Raw genomic sequence first — 19,920 nt, forward strand, 5'->3', positions numbered from 1 at the left:
AACATACGAGGCACATACTCGGGATTCAAGGGGTTGTGTAGCGCAATATATAGCTTCTCCAACCCAATTGTCAACCTCACCTTCGAGCGGCGAATCCCGTTTCACTAATAGACGAGGCTCTGGCGACCCCAAGCTCCTCATGGAACTTGGGGGTGGGGAGGGAGGGATGGCCTGAAGGTTTAATGTGGCCATATAAATCGTTCCCGAGATGGTCGGGCCAGCACCTTAATGGTGCTGTGTTACCGGAGCGTATCGGATCTGTATCCGACAAAGGACCATCACATCGATAACACTCCCCAAAACCTTCGGGGAGTAACTAATCGCTACAACAACAACAACAGGCACATACTCAGATTAAGAAGTCTATGGTACAAGCTTCAAGGATTTCGCCCTCCTTAGCTAACTCCTCTGCTCTTTTATTGCCATTGAAAAGGCTGGCGATTTTGTTAGCTTAAAAATATTCCTCACCTGCCCATATTTGCCCATCCTCAGGGTTTCTTGGATTTACCGAAGTTTCCCATAAACAAATGCCTGTAATTTGGTGCAGAATAACTGTATATTTCAATGTTATTGGCCCAACGTTTGGTATACAGTCTTAGCTTCTATTTAATATGGCTTTCATGGTTAAACCCATAACCTACGGGCGCAGGTTTTTTATTATTTGAGCAGAGCTCACAGAGTATATTAAGTTTGATTGGATAACGGTTGGTTGTACATATATAAAGGAATCGAGATAGATATAGACTTCCATATATCAAAATAATCAGGATCGAAAAAAAATTTGATTGAGCCATGTCCGTCCGTTAACACGATAACTTGAGTAAATTTTGAGGTATCTTGATGAAATTTGGTATGTAGGTTCCTGAGTACTCATCTCAGATCGCTATTTAAAATGAACGATATCGGACTATAACCACGCCCACTTTTTCGATATCGAAAATTTCGAAAAACCGAAAAAGTTCGATAATTCATTACAAAAGACCGATGCAGCGACGAAACTTGGTAGATGAGTTGAACTTATGACGCAGAATAGAAAATTACTAAAATTTTGGACAATGGGCGTGGCACCGCCCACTTTTAAAAGAAGGTAATTTAAAATTTTTGCAAGCTGTAATTTGATAGTCGTTGAAGATATCATTATGAAATTTGGCAGGAACGTTACTCCTATTACTATATGTACGCTTAATAAAAATTAGCAAAATCGGAGAAGGACCACGCCCACTTTTAAAAAAAAAATTTTTTTTAAGTAAAATTTTAACAAAAAATTTAATATCTTTACAGTATATAAGTAAATTATGTCAACATTCAACTCCAGTAATGATATGGTGCAACAAAATACAAAAATAAAAGAAAATTTCAAAATGGGCGTGGCTCCGCCCTTTTTCATTTAATTTGTCTAGGATACTTTTAACGCCATAAGTCGAACAAAAATGAACCAATTTGGTAGGGGCATATATTTTATGACGTTAACTGTTTTCTGTGAAAATGGGCGAAATCGGTTGATGCCACGCCCAGTTTTTATACACAGTCGTCCGTCTGTCCTTCCGCATGGCCGTTAACCCGATAACTTGAGCAAAAATCGACATATCTTTAATGAACTTAGTTCACGTGCTTACTTGAACTCACTTTATCTTGGTATGAAAAATGAACGAAATCCGACTATGACCACGCCCACTTTTTCGATATCGAAAATTACGAAAAATGAAAAAATGCCATAATTCTATACCAAATACGAAAAAAGGGATGAAACATGGTAAGGTAATTGGATTGTTTTATTGACGCGAAATATAACTTTAGAAAAAACTTAATAAAATGGTTGTGACACCTACCATATTAAGTAGAAGAAAATGAAAAAGTTCATTAACACCTTTCATTTGATACCCATATCGTACAAACGCATTCTAGAGTCACCCCTGGTCCACCTTTATGGCGATATCTCGAAAAGGCGACCACCTATACAACAACCACCACTCCCTTTTAAAACCCTCATTAATACCTTTAATTTGATACCCATATCGTACAAACACATTCTAGAGTCACCCCTGGTCCACCTTTATGGCGATATTTCGAAACCGCGTCCACTTATAGAACTAAGGCCCACTCCCTTTTAAAATACTCATTAACACCTTTCGTTTGATGCCCATATTGTGCAAACAAATTCTAGGGTCACCCCTGGTCCACCTTTATGGCGATATCTCGAAACGGCGTCCACCTATGGAACTAAGGATTACTCCCTTTTAAAATGCTCATTAACACCTTTCTTTTGATACCCATATTGTACAAACAAATTATAGGGTCACCCCTGGTCCACCTTTATGGCGATATCTCGAAACGGTGTCCACCTATGGAACTAAGGATTACTCCCTTTTAAAATACTCATTAACACCTTTCATTTGATACCCATATCGTACAAACGCATTCTAGAGTCACCCCTGGTCCACCTTTATGGCGTATTTCGAAACGGCATCCACCTATAGAACTAAGGCCCACTCCCTTTTAAAATACTCATTAACACCATTCGTTTGATGCCCATATTGTACAAACAAATTCTAGGGTCGCCCCTGGTCCACCTTTGTGGCGATATCTCGAAACGGCGTCCACCTATGGAACTAAGGATTACTCCCTTTTAAAATACTCATTAACACCTTTCATTTGATACCCATATCGTACAAATGCATTATAGTCGCCCCTGGTCCACCTTTATGGCGATATCTCGAAAAGGCGACCACCTATACAACAACCAAACTCCCTTTTAAAACCCTCATTAATACCTTTAATTTGATACCCATATCGTACAAACGCATTCTAGAGTCAACCCTGATCCACCTTTATGGCTATATCCCTAAATGGCGTCCACCTATAGAACTATGGCCCACTCCCTCATAAAATACTCTTTAATGCCTTTCATTTGATACACATGTCATACAAGCACATTCCAGGGTTTCCCTCGGTTCATTTTCCTACATGGTTATTTTCCCTTATGCTGTCACCATACCCCTCAACAGAGTATGTAATGTTCGGTTACACCCGAACTTAACCTTCCTTACTTGTTTTTTGTTATTTTTAAAGTGGAAGAAAATCTACCTCTAAACCTGTTTTGTTTTAATTTTAATTCTCAATGCAGCCATGACTGGCAAAGACTTCTCAGGGTCAAATGATGCTAAAACAGGTTGCAGGAAATCTAAGTTCCTGTAGTGATAATATTGGCCAGCCGTTGTGCAAAAAATGCTCCTCTCGTTTGCCGAATTCGGTGGGCTATGAAACTCGTCACTTCTGGTACTAGCCCAAATGCTTGTGAAACAATTTTTTTAAGCCTGGAACATCGGGTCTGAGAATTTCGTTAACCGCTTACGTCAAACATTCCATATTCTAGTATCCTTAATTCGGAGTGGTAATATTGGCTTGATCGATCTTAGCAGTTCCGACATGCTCTGCTTTCCCTTAACTGTATACATACCACGGCAGCAGAAGCCAGGACATAAATCATCAAACCGCTTCCATTCGCTGAGATGCCAACAAGCTGACAAGACGAGGGCGTTTTTCAATTTTTGAAATTTCTGCGTGAACTATGATATTTATATGCAATTTTTATTGATGATTTATCCAACCAGCTATTCCAACAATAGATTTAAAAATTTCTAAATTAATACTCAACTTTTAATACCTTTTTGAAACTATAGTTTTTCATGTTTCTGTAGTATAGCTAAATCACCCATATGTAGCTTGAATTTGATGCAACGTTTGTAAATATGTAAGTAGTTACTTAGAACCGCACACATTTACCTAATATGATTTAAACGAGAAATTAAAATTTGTCCTCATTAATTATGTTTTCGCTTTTTCCACACTATTTTTCGTATTTATTTCCATTTGCTTTTCTTTTCTTGGTTTTTCAATTGACTTTTCATTTCCCTAACTTCATTTTATGCTTTTGACTTCTTTTCGCTGTTCTTTTTTGGTTTGTTTTTAGCAATTTTCTTCCAAATTTATTTTTCAGGCATCCCCATGGACGATTTGCGGCCTTCCTTTTGTCACATTGCAAGGAAGCAATTATTTTCTCTTTCATTGTTTCGCCGATTGTCTGTTTTCCAACATTATTTGTATTCCAAGTGCGCGAGAGTTACGTTGAGGATAGCGCAGTGCCATTGTATCATGTCTATGCGGACAAGGACACGCAACTGTACAGGTGAGTACACGAATTAGTGCTAGCAGTTGTTGGTGTGAGTATGCGAAGTTTGATGTGTTGTTGAGTGAGAAAACGTTGGGGTAAAATTCTAGTGAATTCTATGTAATTTATTCGTTATTTCCTATTAGAAAAGCAGTACCAAAAGCAATCCAATATTCAACGCAATCTCGTTAGTCAATTACCCTGCAGTCAAAAGCCAAAGTAGTTAGTAAACATTCTAGTTCATTGACTAGAATTTTGTGGGGCTATTCATACTAGTTGGTGTTTGAATAGTTCACTGACTAGAATTTTTCGTGGTTATTCATACTAGTCAATTTTTGAATAGTTTATTTGCTAAACTTTTGTGGCGTTATTATACTAGTAAGCATTTCATTTGGATTTTGTTTGTCGAACTCGATTAAATGCGACAATGCAATTTGCAATACATACAGTACACAAGGCTAGATTTCGTACAAATCAAAGGGCACATAAACACAAACACGCCCACATACCACCTCACCGTTACTTCTGCAGATTAAAGGAGGCATTAAAAGGGACAAGCCTTTTAAATCGATAGGCCCAAACGAAAACACCTTGGGCATAAGGGCATCAGCTACCTAACGCATGTTTTGTACTTGCCATTTAATCCTTTGCCGATGCCACTCATTTAAAGATAAGATAGCCAGCCATCAGAATGGTACCAGATATATTGCCGACTGACCCAACCATAACTTCAAATAAGCACTTGACCTGTCAAAAGATTTTGACACAATCAACTACCGTGCACTACTCCAAGAGGAATTAGGAAACATCTCTAGCACTATTAATAAAATAGTAAAATTATAAAACTAATTGGTTTTAATTTAAAATTCGTTCATCAAGTTTTACAATTAATTCGAAACTGAAAAAATTATATCAAATATTTCAAAGCTTGCTTATTTTTCTTTAAGAAGAGCTCTAGATCGATTTACAGTAGATCAGTTTACAGTTGATTTGTTTACAGTCGGCCTTTCCTGATTAATTGATACGACTTCGTATCAGTTTACATCTTCACCTACGGATTCATCTTCTGCACAACATATTTCATCGATTTCTGTTGGTTCACAGTAACGCTTTAATTTATCTGAAGCATTATATATCGGTCCCGATCGAGCACTTTACCAATTTCAAAGGGGCCTTTATAACGTGGTTCAAGCTTTCGTGAAAAACCTGTACATGGCGGTGCGTTCTCTGCTAGAACTAAATCACCTTCTTTATATACATGTGGTATTCGATGATGGCTGTCAAATCGTTGTTTTGCTTTTAAACGTTTTTCATTGATTCGCATAGCAGCCTCTTTTCGAACTTGTTCTATATCACAATTTATTTGATTATCATCATTGAGAGCAAGAATAAGCTTATTTTTCAAAATATCTCTGGGTGTAAAATTGAAAAGTAATTCGTGTGGCGTTTTATTAGTAGTTCCGTTTCACATGGTATTGATAGACCATTGAATTTTGCTTAATTCATTATCCCATTTATCGTCTGCAGTCGTAGATGGTAAAAGCCAGGCATGCTTAACCAACGAACCGATATCATTTCGTTACGATAATTAACGTTAATAAACGAAACAAAGTCATTTCGTTTCGTTTATTAACGTTAAGAACGTCAAATTAACGAAATGATTTCGTTTCGTTTTCTGCCATATCAAAACGAAATCAAATCGTTTATGTTGATTATTAATTTCAAACTATGCTGGCAAAGCTGATTGATGGCGAAGTCATTAAAGGTGAAAGCATTAGCCAAACTGATTACAACTTTTCTCATGAATTTTGACAGTACGAACATTTCGCAAAGTATTTTTGACATTACCACCAACGAATTACACAAACAAATTACATGGAGTTTGTGTGTGTATGTCCGCTCGCTGTTGACACCTTACAGCTTCACCATGGCTATAGCATTGCCAGCACAATTCAAACATAAAGTATCACGTTTTTGTTAACGTTTTTAACGTTAACGAAAGCTTTTCGTTTCGGTTAAAAACGAGATACAATTTATCTTGATAGTTTCTTTATCGATAATATTTCGAAGTGTTTCAACGGAAACTGTGGAAATTTTTTGATAACCGATTAGCTTAACGTTAAGGTGCACCCCTGGTAAAAGCATTGACAGAACCGTTCGATTTGTACGCTCTGCATGAGCATTCTCACGAGGAGTTTGCACTGCATTTAAAATATGCTTAATAACATTTTCCTGACAATACTGTTGAAATTTTTTGGATGTGAACGCTGGTCCGCGATCAGTTACAATTCGTTCTGGTATTCCAACATAACTGCTGATTTCTTTCAACAGCTCAACAACATGCTTCGTTACGGTATCCTTTACTGCTCTGAGAATCGTGAATTTGGTAAACGAATCAACTGCAACGGGAACATAATCATTACGCTTAGATGACTTTGGAAATGGACCTAAATGATCTAAATGAATCGTTTTAAATGGTATTGGTTCCATATCACTGAAATGATATTGACCTTCTTTCATACCACCCATTTTGTTGTTGTACGCGCATTCAATGCAGGCTGCTATATACTTCTTAATATAATTTCGCATTCTTGAAAACCAAAAGTTCCTTCGAAGCTTCTCGTAAATTTTGTCAACGCCCAGATGACCAGATTTCACATGACAGTCATGAACTATCTGCCATTTTAACGATTTTGGCACAACCCAAAGACGTTGATTATTTCCCATACGATACAACCGTCCATTTGCGAAACAATAATCAACTTTAATTTGCTTATCGTTTTCGTGAACTTTTTTAACAATTTCTTTAATGTTGTCATCTTGAAGTTGCATACTAAAAACCCAGTCGTCTTCTTCAATCTCCACCTCATCTATTTTTAGTGAAGCAGTTTCGATGTCATTAGGCGGTTCATCTGGATTTCGACTGATTGCATCAACATGTAACATACCCTGTCCTGATCGATGTTCTACTTCTATTTCAAAATCTTGTATACGTAACCACCATCGAGCGATTCGAGGAATTAATTCCTTTTTTTGCATGGCAGTTTTTATTGCACTACAATCAGTAGAAACTTTGACGTTTTCGCCAGACACATAATAACGAAATCTTTCAAGACTTTCAACCACAGCTAACGTTTCCAACTCAAAACTATGGTATTTACATTCTTCTGTTGTTGTAGATCGAGAATAATAAGCAACAGCCTTCCAATCGTCTACTTCTCTCTGTGAAAGTACACCCGCCAAACCTATTGAACTTGCATCGGTGTGAATTTGATGTTCTGCATTTGTTCGATATGCAGCTACTACTGGTTTATTAACCAAGGCAGATTTCAATTTATTGAATGAATCTATTTGCGCTTCCTTCCACTCGAAAATTTCATCTTTACGTAATAGCATTCGTAAAGGTTCGGAAATAACAGCGTAACATAGTACAAATTTTCGAAAATAGCCTGATAAGCCTAAAAAATGTCGAAATTCAGTTAAATTTCGTGGCTCAGGAAAGTTTTGAACAGCAGCTGTCTTTACGCTTCCTGGACAGATTCCATTTGGTGTCAACTCATGACCAAGGAACTGTATCGATTCTTTTAAAAATTCACATTTTTTTGGATTAAGTGTTACATTCAAATTACGAAGTATTTGAAAAATTCGCTCAAGTTTCTCAAACATTTCAACAACTGAATTGCTTCCGATGAGTATATCATCCATATAATGCAACATATCACCCTTTTGCATTTGTTCTTGAATTCGTGCCATTAAACGTTGAAAGACGGTTGGCGCATTCTTTAACCCAAATGGCATTCGCTTGAATTCATACAGGCCTTCTGTCGTAATAAAAGCTGTATATTTCCGACTATTGGATTCGATTGGAATTTGATAGTACCCGCTATTTAAATCGAGTACGGAGAAATATTTATACTGCATGGCTTCATGCAGTCGTTCCTCTATATTTGGCATTGGATATACTTATTTTTTTGTATGTTGATTTAATCGCCTGTAATCCACGCACATACGATCAGTTCCATCTTTTTTCTTTACCATTATTACAGGGCTAGCAAATTCAGACTGAGATTCACAAGTAATATCATTATCTAACAAATCTTTTATCATATTCGAAACCAAAATTGTTTTTGGTTCGGGAACTCTATATGGACGTTGACAGATGGGCTCAACACGATCGACCTCAATTTTCATTTCAATGAGACTAGTTTTACCAATTTCACTTAAATTTTCAGCAAAAACATCTCGGTACTCTGCTAAAAGCTTCGTTTGTTGCAATTTTCTGTTATCGTACGTTGTGTTATTTTCCGATTTTATTTTATAAATTTTAGAATTATGATTAAAATTCAACTTACCGTTATTAATAATTACAATAAATTCATTTATGAAAATTTCGTGCCCTAAAAGCACATCAGTTGACAAAAAGTCATCTTGAACGACATACATGTCAAGTTGCAAATTTACTGTATCAACTTGCATACTAACGTTAATTTTATTTTTAGATATTTTCGTACCACCACATATACCTTTCATTTTCATTATACAGGGCATAATTTTACAATTTATTTTTTTGGCTATCGACTCACGTACCATGTGACAATCACTGCCACTATCAATCAATGCAATTAATCGTTCACCATTAATGTATATTTCTTTTTCAAACATTTTACTAGTTTCGCATGCTCTCACATTCACGTTTTTACCACAATTTACAGGATCATTACGCGGATGCACTCTTTGACAGTCTTTGCATCGTGGACGATTTTGAGGTTTGGGGCAATTACTAAACAAATGTCCCTTTTCGGAACAATTATAACAAGTTAACTTTTCACTGGATTTTTCAAATTTTTCATTAGGAGCTGTTTTTTTCTGATTTTTTCGATGTATTGTCATATGTATTACGCGACGTTGAAGGCAAATTTTTTAAATATTCGTCAAGAGTTTCACGCATCTCTTTCATTGTATTAAATTTCAAAACCGCGATTGCAGATTGTAAATCACGATATTTTAAACCTTCACGAGTATATTTTATAATTGCTGATTCACTTAATCCGTACCGTTTACCCGTTGCGCTCATACGAAAGCAATATTCAATAACTTTTTCACCTTGTTTTCGTGTCGTACTACTCATAATATAGTTTATATCAGCCTCGTCCATCTTCGTACCGAATTCTTCAATTAATGCATTTGAAAAATCACGCCACGTTGCAAACACTTTGTTGACCGTCTAACCATAAACGTGCTACACCCTTCATTCGATTATATACAGCCAACAGTACGCACTTTTCTTCCCAAACATACGCATTCATAGCACTATTAACACGCTCAATAAATTGTTCGGCAGTTAACGCAAGATAATTAGTAGGATCAAAATCAGGAATAGTTTCTGCGATTTCTTTCACTGAATACCTATTATGAACACTTGTCATACTAGACATCTCATTCACATTTCCAACCACTGGAATGCTAATCACCGACCTTGGCTGAGACACAGATGTCGCATTCATTTGCGTGAGAGCATTTACCACACCCGATAACATTTCTTTTAATTCATTAATTTGTTCTTGAAGATAACCATTTTGACTCTGTGTCGTTTCGAGCTCTTCGTCTACTATATTTTGACTACACATTTCAATCTCATCCGATCTTAACACTTCCGACAATCGCAATATTAATTCGGTTTTCGTACCGGTAGTATTCAAGTTCTTTTCACTAAGAAAATCTTTCAACTGTTGCACCGTTAATGATGCAATTTTAACCAACATCTTCTCTTTTATTATCATATATTTAACATTGATTAATTTTCGTTAACAACTATACAACCAACGTATGATCATATAAATTGCCCTTGCTCACTCTTTACATTCGAATGATACCATTTTTGAGTTTCACAAAATCGCAATATTTATAGCTGATGTCCCAGAGATACGAGGTTCGGATGCAAATTAGGTATACATATTGCACAGAGGCAAATTTCACAAAATTAAATTGCAAATCGATTAAAAACACATTTATTTTCGTTTATGTTTATTTCACGACGCGAATTCGTCTCACTTCTGAACTAATAAAATAGTAAAATTATAAAACTAATTGGTTTTAATTTAAAATTCGTTCATCAAGTTTTACAATTAATTCGAAACTGAAAAAATTATATCAAATATTTCCAAGCTTGCTTATTTTTCTTTGCCAAGAGCTCTAGATCGATTTACAGTAGATCAGTTTACAGTTGATTTGTTTACACTATGATAAAATACGGCACCTTCCAACTCATACGGTTGATCCTGATTAACATAAGGCGGTCCTAATCTTAGTCCACACTAATTCGGGAAGTAGTATAGCGTGGTCGCGCCCGGAGAACGCTGTTATCAATAACTACTGCCTAAAATAAGCAGTATGCCATCTGGTATAATTCTGGCGATAAGCTAACTAGCGCATTGATTGGTATGACCCTGAAGCATATACTGACTAGTATGTCATCTGGTTCGATTCTGATGCAGAGACTGACAATTGAGATTTCGTAGGACATCGCCGTGTTAAAAATACTAGTTGCTAATATGGACAAAATACAGAACTCTAACTAGTTGTGATTTTTAGCACGCTTTTATTAGCTTGGCCTGTATGTAACGGAATTTTTGAGCTTAATTTTCACCGGTTTCTAGAAGTCTGATTAATTTGATACTTTGCATACGTATCAAGGCTCGATGACAATGCAATAATGTGATGGTGGGGTGACATAAGGTTTAACGGATATAAGGTCAATTAAACTCGTGACCACCCCAAATGGCCATAGATTTGAAACCTTGCACATAATGCGAAAAACGCATTCATTTATTAATGATAGAAGTGGATGCATGGCACATCTACGAAAGAGCACACTGGAGCCCTTTTTAACACGCTTTTATTAACTTGGCTGGTATCTATCTATGTATCTGTGTATCCATGTATGTATGTAGCGGAATCTGAAGTGGAGCCGAGAGCCCCGGTAATACAGAGCTCCGAACTCCGTTGCACCTTTTGAAGCATTTTAAGGTAGGTACTTTTAGCTAGTGCAGGCCACCAGACGAAGGCACCATAAAGAAGATTCGGGCGCACAATGGCTGTGTAAATACAGTAGGTCACCTTAGGGGAGAATCCCCAGGAGGTGCCAATTGCCCTCTTGCAGGTGAACAGCTCTGCTGCTGCCTTCTTGGATTGATCCACTATATGGTCACTCCATAATAGCTTCCTATCCAGAATGACTCCCAAATACTTGACTTGATCGTTAAACGCTAAGAACGTACCCCCCAATTCTTGGCGGTGTAAGATTTGGTACTTTGTACCTCCTCGAGAAGAGAACAAGCTCGGTTTTATCCGGGTTGTCTTCCAAACCTGTGGCGGGTTGTACTCCTGGAGCAGCTCCAGGATGTCAGCTGGGTCCGTTGGTGTTACTGGAACCCAGGCTCTAGCCCTTGGTCGTGAGGGGATATCACGCGCCTCCACTACCTTGAGGCGCGTGCCCTGATATACCACCCCTATCAGCGTAACGGCGGCCCTATAGAGGTTTACCGACCTGACGTCGTCACAGGCAATTAGCTTGACATTTCCCTGGAACCACCCTGCATCGGTGTAAGATGGCGGTGGACCAGGGTTGCCTTTTTAGCCTTAACGGCCACCGTAGCGAGCGCGGCCTCGATCCACTTCCACTGTTGTTTCGGGATCCTGCCATATTCGCTGCTCTCGTCTATAATGCCAATGATCTGCCGACCCTTGGCAATTTCGGCGAAAGACCGCGTCCAGCCTCCCTGCGGCTTAGTTATATAACAGTAGCAGAAGGTCAAACAATCGTTTATAGTTAATCACCTCAAAATGAAATTATAATAAAATTTAAGTTATTAACAGAATAATTTAATTCACAGTAAAAAGCGTGGGGTGCTTGATATTGAATGTTACAATCATTATATTGGCAGCTATCTGAGAGGAAAGATATGAAATGTAGTCAAATGCACCCCACGCTTTTTAATCTGAATTTAATTATTCTGTTAATAACTTAAGTTTTATTATAATTTCATTTTGAGGTGATTAACTATAAACGATTGTTTGGCCTTCTACTACTGTTATATAAACTCTTTTTAATTGAAAATTATTTTCTATTTCTTAGTTCGGTTTGCTATAAAAGCGTGTTTTTTAGTTTTTTAAACTATTATTTATTAGCAAACTAGTATTATTCTAGTATACAACTATGTAGTTGGTTCGACTGCGGGGTTATAACTAACATTTTTATAGTTTGAATAATTTCTTAGATTCGTATTGAAATGGCACTTGCGGAAATGGTACTTGTAATTCTGTGACAGCAGGAAATATAATTTTAAGTTAAAGCGTGTTCATTTGTATTAGCAATTATATTTATGTATATAGCTCTGAAATACAGCGAAGATTCACTCATGCCAATAAATGCTACTTTGGACTAGGTAGGCAATTGAAAAGTAAAGTCCTCTCTCGGCAAACGAAAATCATACTCTACAAGTCACTTATCGTACCCGTCCTGCTATAAGGGGCAGAAGCATGGACCATTACAACAGCAGATGAAGCGGCTGTGGAAGTGTTCGAGAGAAAAGTTCTTCGAAAGATTTATGGACCTCTACGCGTTGGCGATGGCGAGTACCGAAGAATATTTAACGATGAGCTGTACGAGCTCTATGCAGACATCAACATAGTCCAGCGAATTAAAACGCAGCGGCTGCGCTGGCTAGGTCATGTTATGCGAATGAAAGTTGACGCTCCGGCCAAGAAAGTATTTCTATCGGAACCTGCCTATGGAAGCAGAGGTAGAGGGGGCCCCCACTCCGTTGGAAGGACCAGGTGGAAAACGATTTAACAATTTGCGCCGGTTGGCAGAGATAAGGAGCGACTGGCGCCCCTTGTTGGACGGCCATAACCGTTTAAACGGTTAAGGACCAATTAAGTATGTAAAGTAAGTAAGTAAGATATATGTCGATCTATCCTAATAGAAAGGTCGTAGCTTAAAATTTTAGTTAAGAGAAACGTATCTCAGACATTAATAAAGTCGTAATAAAGTCGTACAACAGAAGTCCGTTTAAAAAAGTTGTAATTGTAAAACTTATTTCTTTTTTATAAAAGTGTCGAAATTAACTTAATTTATTTCCTACTCACAATTCGCGAAAGTCATAAATTGGGAAACCGGAATAGGGACTCATGCGTCTTTGAAATTTTCCTCAGATAATATTGTTTTTCAATATATTTTGTTGTTTCTCTGAGATATCTACATATATATTTACAAATTATACACTATTGGAAGCGAAAAATTGGCATTTTCCAATGACATAAAAATTTTGTTCGTACCCCAAACAAAAATAAAATTATGGGCCAATATATGAATCAACCTATGAAAGCGGGATTTTTGGCCTCTTACTCCAGAGTTTAAAGGTATATTGGAAATTCTAAGTACGTAGCGCTTAAGTGCTCGACTAGACCTACAAACTGCGGTACATATTGCCAATAATATATTTTCACTGTCAAACAATTCAATTGATGTTACATGATGATGCACCAAAATGCAGTTTTCTCAAAAAGCGCCTACCACTAACAATAGATTTGTTTGCCTGAAAGTGATTTCAAGAGTTCATTCAGCCCCAGGCTTCACAGTAGGAGATAGCGTCCCATCCAGTGAGCATAATTTGTATGTCATATATTGTGCCAAACCGTTTCCAATTCGCACAAAAATATAAGAAAAGATCTATATGCAAAGTAGAGCTCTACCAACACTATTGACTCTGTTGACGAAAGGGTCTCTATATTTCAAAAATGGCGAAATCCACCACATCTCCGGCTTCGAAATCACTCTGCGGCAGGAAGGGGCGGTGTATATAGTCATCCTAAAGAAGATTCTGGTCTGAAAGCATGATATAAACGTTTTTGGTAAAAGTCTGGAACAGGGGTAGACTGCTAATACGCATCTAAATATCTAGAGATGTGTCAAAAGACGCCTATTGACTTCGACAACAATAATCCGAAGGCGGAAAATTAAAATTATATCTCTATCCGGAGATATTTTCAGTTGAAGTTGTCAATTGTCATGTGGTTGTTGTAATGTTGTTGTTCACTGAAAAAAATTTTGTGCACAAAGGGATTTTGCACGCATTTAATTTTGAGCCCACCCCATTGGTGGACCGGCCAGGGCCGAAGGCCGCGAACGCAGACAGGTGTTCTGCGCAAAAATACTACGGAACCCACCCCCGGTTACGGAGGGACCCGGGGTCATTTTTCGTTAATATCTTTTGAACGAGTTAAATTTTTCATTTTCCGCCTTCGGATTATTGTTGTCGAGATCAATACGCGTCTTTTGACATCTCTCTCGATATTACGCTCTAGACTATTACGCTTTTTTTTTTTATCAAAGTAGTGGTAGTAGAAAGTAGTAATGGGTAGCTTTTATATACGAGAACGCGAAATTGCAATATATTGGGGAATTGAAAGAAAAATGTGCATATCTATACTGCCTTTCCATTCACATTTCACATTACAATGTGTTTTTATTTTCCTGCTTAAGAGGTGCTGTTTGCATGTGTTAACGAGTGTTTTACTTGAACCTTTGTCAGATGAAGAATTCGAGAAATAACATAATTTTTCTTCGAAATATAAAATTCTTACTTCTACTTTCATGTGCATCTCTATCGAATTCATCATCTCAACAAAAACACCGATAGAATAAATTTCTGGATTCATTCTGTGATTATTAAGCTTTTACCCTGTTGCATACTTACCGTTATAAGTTTCATATTAGTACGAGTGCTATGCGAAGCATCTAAACGTAAGCAAAAACTGAAGGAATACAGTAATCCAGTTAAAGCGGGTAACGGCAGTAATTGTGGTGGTAGCGGCGGCAGCTTTGGCGCTGAGGCAGCATTCACAGAACAGCGGCATCCGCAACGGTGCGTATTAAGTCAAATATTTGTGATTTACATTATTTTTTTTTTTCTACTAACATGCATAAATATGATTTGAACTGATATATTACAGGTATTGACAAACGAAAAATTAGTTTTTTTTTTACGAATTCACTGTGCGGGAAATAATTGATGCTCTTTTTCTGGGTTATACCAAAAAAAAAAACAAATATATAATAAATAGAAAAATTCAACAAATTCATAAACTCAATAACAAGTTTGATATGACAGCTGTCAAATTAACTGACAGGGTGTTGAATATGGCGCTTGGAGTCGCTTTGGCAGCGTTTTCTCAGCTTATTTTAGAGTAAGATTGAGTAGAACACATCTATGTATATGAAAAAGTGCTTATGTGACGGGGCTTTTATGCATTATGAGTAGATTGCACGTATTTTTATGGAGAACGGTAGATAGAGTGACACTGGCGCCATCTGATATGGAAAAGTAGCCAACTCCCAGCTTTTGTTGCAAGCAAAGCATAGAAAGAAGAATTTGACATTTGCTTTGGCTAAGGGTGTTGGCACACTTTACAAGTGAAATTATTTTTCCCTCTCTTTGGTAACTTTTCTGACATTTTTCGCAATTAAAAACTGCAATATACCAAATCAATAGGAAACAAAATACGTTGGCAAATACAGTTCTTGTACAGTGAGAATGTTTATATGAAAATTTTGTTTCTTCGTATTTATAAACACAACATCTTCGTTGATTGTGGCAATGTTACTGGAAAGCACAAGCTTGTGTTGAACACAGCTATATGACAAATTTCATTGTGCCGCAGCCTTAAGATTTAGTAAAACGCATCTATATGAAAAACTGCGTATGTGTATACAGAGTAACAATTCCCCACCAATGTATTAAGTCGCTGTCAGATAGAATAAAATAAACAGCAACTGATAAACGGAAAGATATTTCTTATAATTACATATTTCAACATATTTCAATGCAATTTTTGGCGCTTCATTGAGGTATAGCTTTGCGTTCCTCGCTTTGAAGCTCTCAATTGTCAAAGTTAAAGTGTGATGTAATCAAATTTTTCATTTACACTACTTTTTCCACAGTAAAATTTTCTAAATTTTAAAAATTGTTTCGTTTTTCTCTCCCACAGACCACCAAAATGCGACCGGCGCACAGATCGTACGACAATGCTATTGGTAGCCGTTCTCTTACTGTTCCTCGTCACCGAATTCCCTCAAGGTATACTAGGCTTGCTGTCGGGTGTTATGGAAAAATGTTTCTTTTTTGTATGTTATCCGCCATTTGGAGAATTGATGGATCTTTTAGCGCTAATAAATGCTGCTGTGGGCTTCGTTCTTTACGGTTTAATGTCAAAACAATTCCGTACAACATTCAAATCGCTATTTTTCAAAAAGAATTTTGGTAGTATGGAAATGACACGATTGACGCGCGTTACCACGACGTGTGTTTGACTCCGATGTAGAGGGTCGCCACAATTGCTTTAGGCGCTTCTTATGTTGGAATCGTTGGTAACGGTGTAGAAGTTGCGTAGAATGCTGAGACGCTATTCATGCTAGTTAGTTGTATAATTACTACTAAAGCAAGCTGTGGACTCTGCTGCGACAACTCCATTTGACTAAATAATAATTGAAAAACATCAAATATGGGCGAAATCGTTATTTATTTTATGTTCGAAATCGAATTTATATATATGTACATACATTACTTTATTTTTGGCATCGAGTTAGGGAAAGCATATTTTGTTATTGTAGTGCGCTTAGCTGTAAATATTGGAAGGTGACTCTTGGGAAAACAGTATATTAGGTTATATGGACTTTGGAGGAGATATGTATGTAAGTCACAGTTTCCTTCAAGCATGAATATCCTTTATTATAAATTGTACTAATTTGAAGTTTTTTAACTTACTATACCACCTTTTCGAAATAAAGCTATGTAGGTTGTTCGTTTAGTTCTTTCTCTTTTTGATGTGAGTGTAATCAATTGGCCTGTTTTTTCTTTAGGCAGTCAATCGGGTACTGCCTGAATTGCTTTATACTCCAGTTACTCGTTGTTTGCCTTATGCGTGCTTTGGTGACCTCTCAAAAACCTCTGGACCATAAACTGCTGCTGTAATACTCTGCAAAAAGGTCTTCCTGATCATTTCTCCCATGTCTCCCAAGATTTTTTGCTCCCTAATGCATTCGCTTTCTCCTCTTAAGACTTCTGCTTGGCCTTCTGACACAATGAATATTCCTATCATGGGAATGATTTGATCTGACCACATTGCATCTTCTAGGTCATCCCACCCCATTCAGTGATGCGACTGCGATCACATCCCTCTAATGCAACAGCTATAACTAACGTCCACAAGATAGGAGATAAAAGTTTAGGCTTACTGTTCGGATGGCGGTCGCTGTGCTCACCCACCACACCAAGGTTTTGGAATAAAATTGTGCAGTAGTTTGGCAAACACTTCGAGTTTATTTCTGCCATGAAAAGTTTCGGCATAAAACATTCCGCCAATTTGTAGGAACAAATAAAAGGTACCACAACGCAAACTGGAAGAGAAGATCTACCTCAATCTCTCCAGAAGTATATCGCGCCTTGTATTTTTTTTAGTGGTTCGATACGACGAGCATAGTTGCTAGTACTTCCCTGGTTTTGGTATACAAACGGCCTGAAGCTCAATTCATCTATGCTACCCAGCCGCAGCTTTATATATGTAAGTTAGAAAGGACCAGGGTATAGAGTTTATTCCCTGCTCTAACGGACAAGAAGCGTAACACTGGATAAAGTACGATGCACTTTGCCGGTAGGCTTTTTTTCCTACCACTAAGGAATGACAAATTACCTATTTACTGTCAGTTTAAGGAGAGAGTTGTAAGTAACCTCTCGCGGCTGCCGATTCAAAATTTTATAAAAAACGCCCTAATTTAGAATTTGTTTCAAAAAAGCCTTATCTGAGCATAAAATCAACATATTTTGACTGAAGATGGGGCGTGTTTGAAGCAAATCCTAAGATAGGACATTTACCGACTAAATTCTGCGATAGGGCGTTTTTCAAAAGTTTTCTGAGATAAGGCATTTTTAAAACGGCAGCTGATATAAAGTAATATTTCATTCAGCAGCCGGTTTGTGAGATCTGTTAGGAGACTGTTTTGAGTCCCACTGCAGTCGGAAGACAATGGTTTTTCTCACATGTTTGGCTCCACATAAACCTACGCATATTGAAGACAACTTTTGAGCAGACACATTATCTAGGAAAGAGACGGCCTCTCACATTCTTCCCGATAGTAATTTGATCTATTTACCTGTATTGCTTTTTTATCTCCGGGCACGAGTGCTATAAATAGAAAAGAGATTCCTGCAGCTATTTGCAACAGGTCTTACATAAACTTATTCATGCTGAAAGTAACTGTAATATGTATGATTAGGGTCGTTACAAGGTATATGGTGAATTGTAATTTTTGTTCTTATCTTTCGAGGCACCCTCCTAAAATATGCCAATAGATCAGAAAATGATTATAGCAAAGTTTCAGGCCAATCCGATAATGTTAACACGTGCCTCTTTGAGGTCAAAGTTAGGAAAAAAGCGATTTTTCAGTAAAAGTGAAACCATTTATGCCAGGAACTTGACTCGTATACCATTGAATATTGTAATATCCATAGACGTTTGCATGGGAATTCAAAATTAGGGATATCCACTATGACCTGATCTGATAAATGCTAAATACAGCTAAAAATAACCGTTTTATAAAAATATTATTATTATCAAAATCAATACAAATAAAATTACCTATCGAATGGTGTACGAGCCAAGTTCCTGGTTTCACTTTTACTGACGAAACACCAAAAATTGTTTCTGAAAAATCGCTGTTTTTCCTAACTTTGACCTCAATGAGGCACGTGCTAACATTCTCGGATTGGCCTGAAACTTTGTATGTATCATTTTCCAATCTATTGGCATATTTTATGCGGGTGCCCCAGCGGAAAATCTAAAATTGATTTCTTGTGGCCACCCTAATGTATGATTGTAATCACGAAGAGTTTCAAACTTAACTTGAAGACTGCTAACGGAGTTTGCGCTTAGTTGAAGGTAAGATAGAAGCTGTTATTATTTCCAGATAATAATAAATAACAAAATATTGTTTTAAGCTTTTTTTATTGCCTGCCAAATTAAAAATAATAAATAATTTAAATTAAGTCTAAAATTTAGCAAAACTTCGTTGATTGAAATATCTAAAAAAAAATCAGAAACCGAAAAGTAATTAACTTAATTTGAACTTTTGATATATTCGCACATAAGATACAACACTAACAATGTAATACATAAATAAAAATAAAAAATTGTGAATTCGTTTCGTTAGTCATAGTTAAATAAATTGTGAAAATGTAAGATTAATTAATACAAGTGCCATTTATTCCTAGAAACCAATAAGATAACTTACAAATAATTATTTATAATTATAATTATTAGTATGGAAATTTGTGTTATTTTAAATGTGTGTTGTATATATGTATGTATGTAAAAGTATTGTTGTGTATATATTTATTGATAAATAAATAAAATGTACATATATCAAAGCGGATTTAAATTAAGTCAATAGAATTAGGCTACTCTTTATTTAGCTATAAAGAATTAGTTGCTGTTTTTATATAAGCGATATTAGTTAGTGTTTAAATGTTAAATAAATAAATTAATTAATTAATTAAACTAATGTATTCTTAAATATTCAAAAAACACTTTGCTTAAAATGATAATATTAGAGTCACTAAATAAGCAAACAAAATAAGTACAAAAATAGTTTAAAATAATTTAAACTGCTCCAATTAATAGGATTAATTTGGAAAAAG

General features: G+C 36.6%; 1 protein-coding gene across 2 annotated transcripts in view; it reads left to right on the plus strand.

Moving 5' to 3' along the window:
- The window catches only part of LOC137246817 (G-protein coupled receptor dmsr-1), a 796,706-nt gene extending 777,257 nt beyond the window's left edge, over positions 1 to 19,449 (plus strand). For both annotated transcript variants that reach the window (XM_067777825.1, XM_067777824.1), the window contains 3 exons: positions 3,998 to 4,186; positions 14,869 to 15,093; positions 16,217 to 19,449. In XM_067777825.1, coding sequence (XP_067633926.1) covers positions 3,998 to 4,186; positions 14,869 to 15,093; positions 16,217 to 16,538 — 736 coding nt within the window. In that variant the 3' untranslated portion in view covers positions 16,539 to 19,449. The remainder of the gene's footprint in view (positions 1 to 3,997; positions 4,187 to 14,868; positions 15,094 to 16,216) is intronic.
- Positions 19,450 to 19,920: the final 471 nt, after the last annotated feature.

The sequence above is a fragment of the Eurosta solidaginis genome, chromosome 3 (genome assembly GCF_040869045.1).
Source record: "Eurosta solidaginis isolate ZX-2024a chromosome 3, ASM4086904v1, whole genome shotgun sequence".
Lineage (NCBI taxonomy): Eukaryota > Metazoa > Arthropoda > Insecta > Diptera > Tephritidae > Eurosta > Eurosta solidaginis.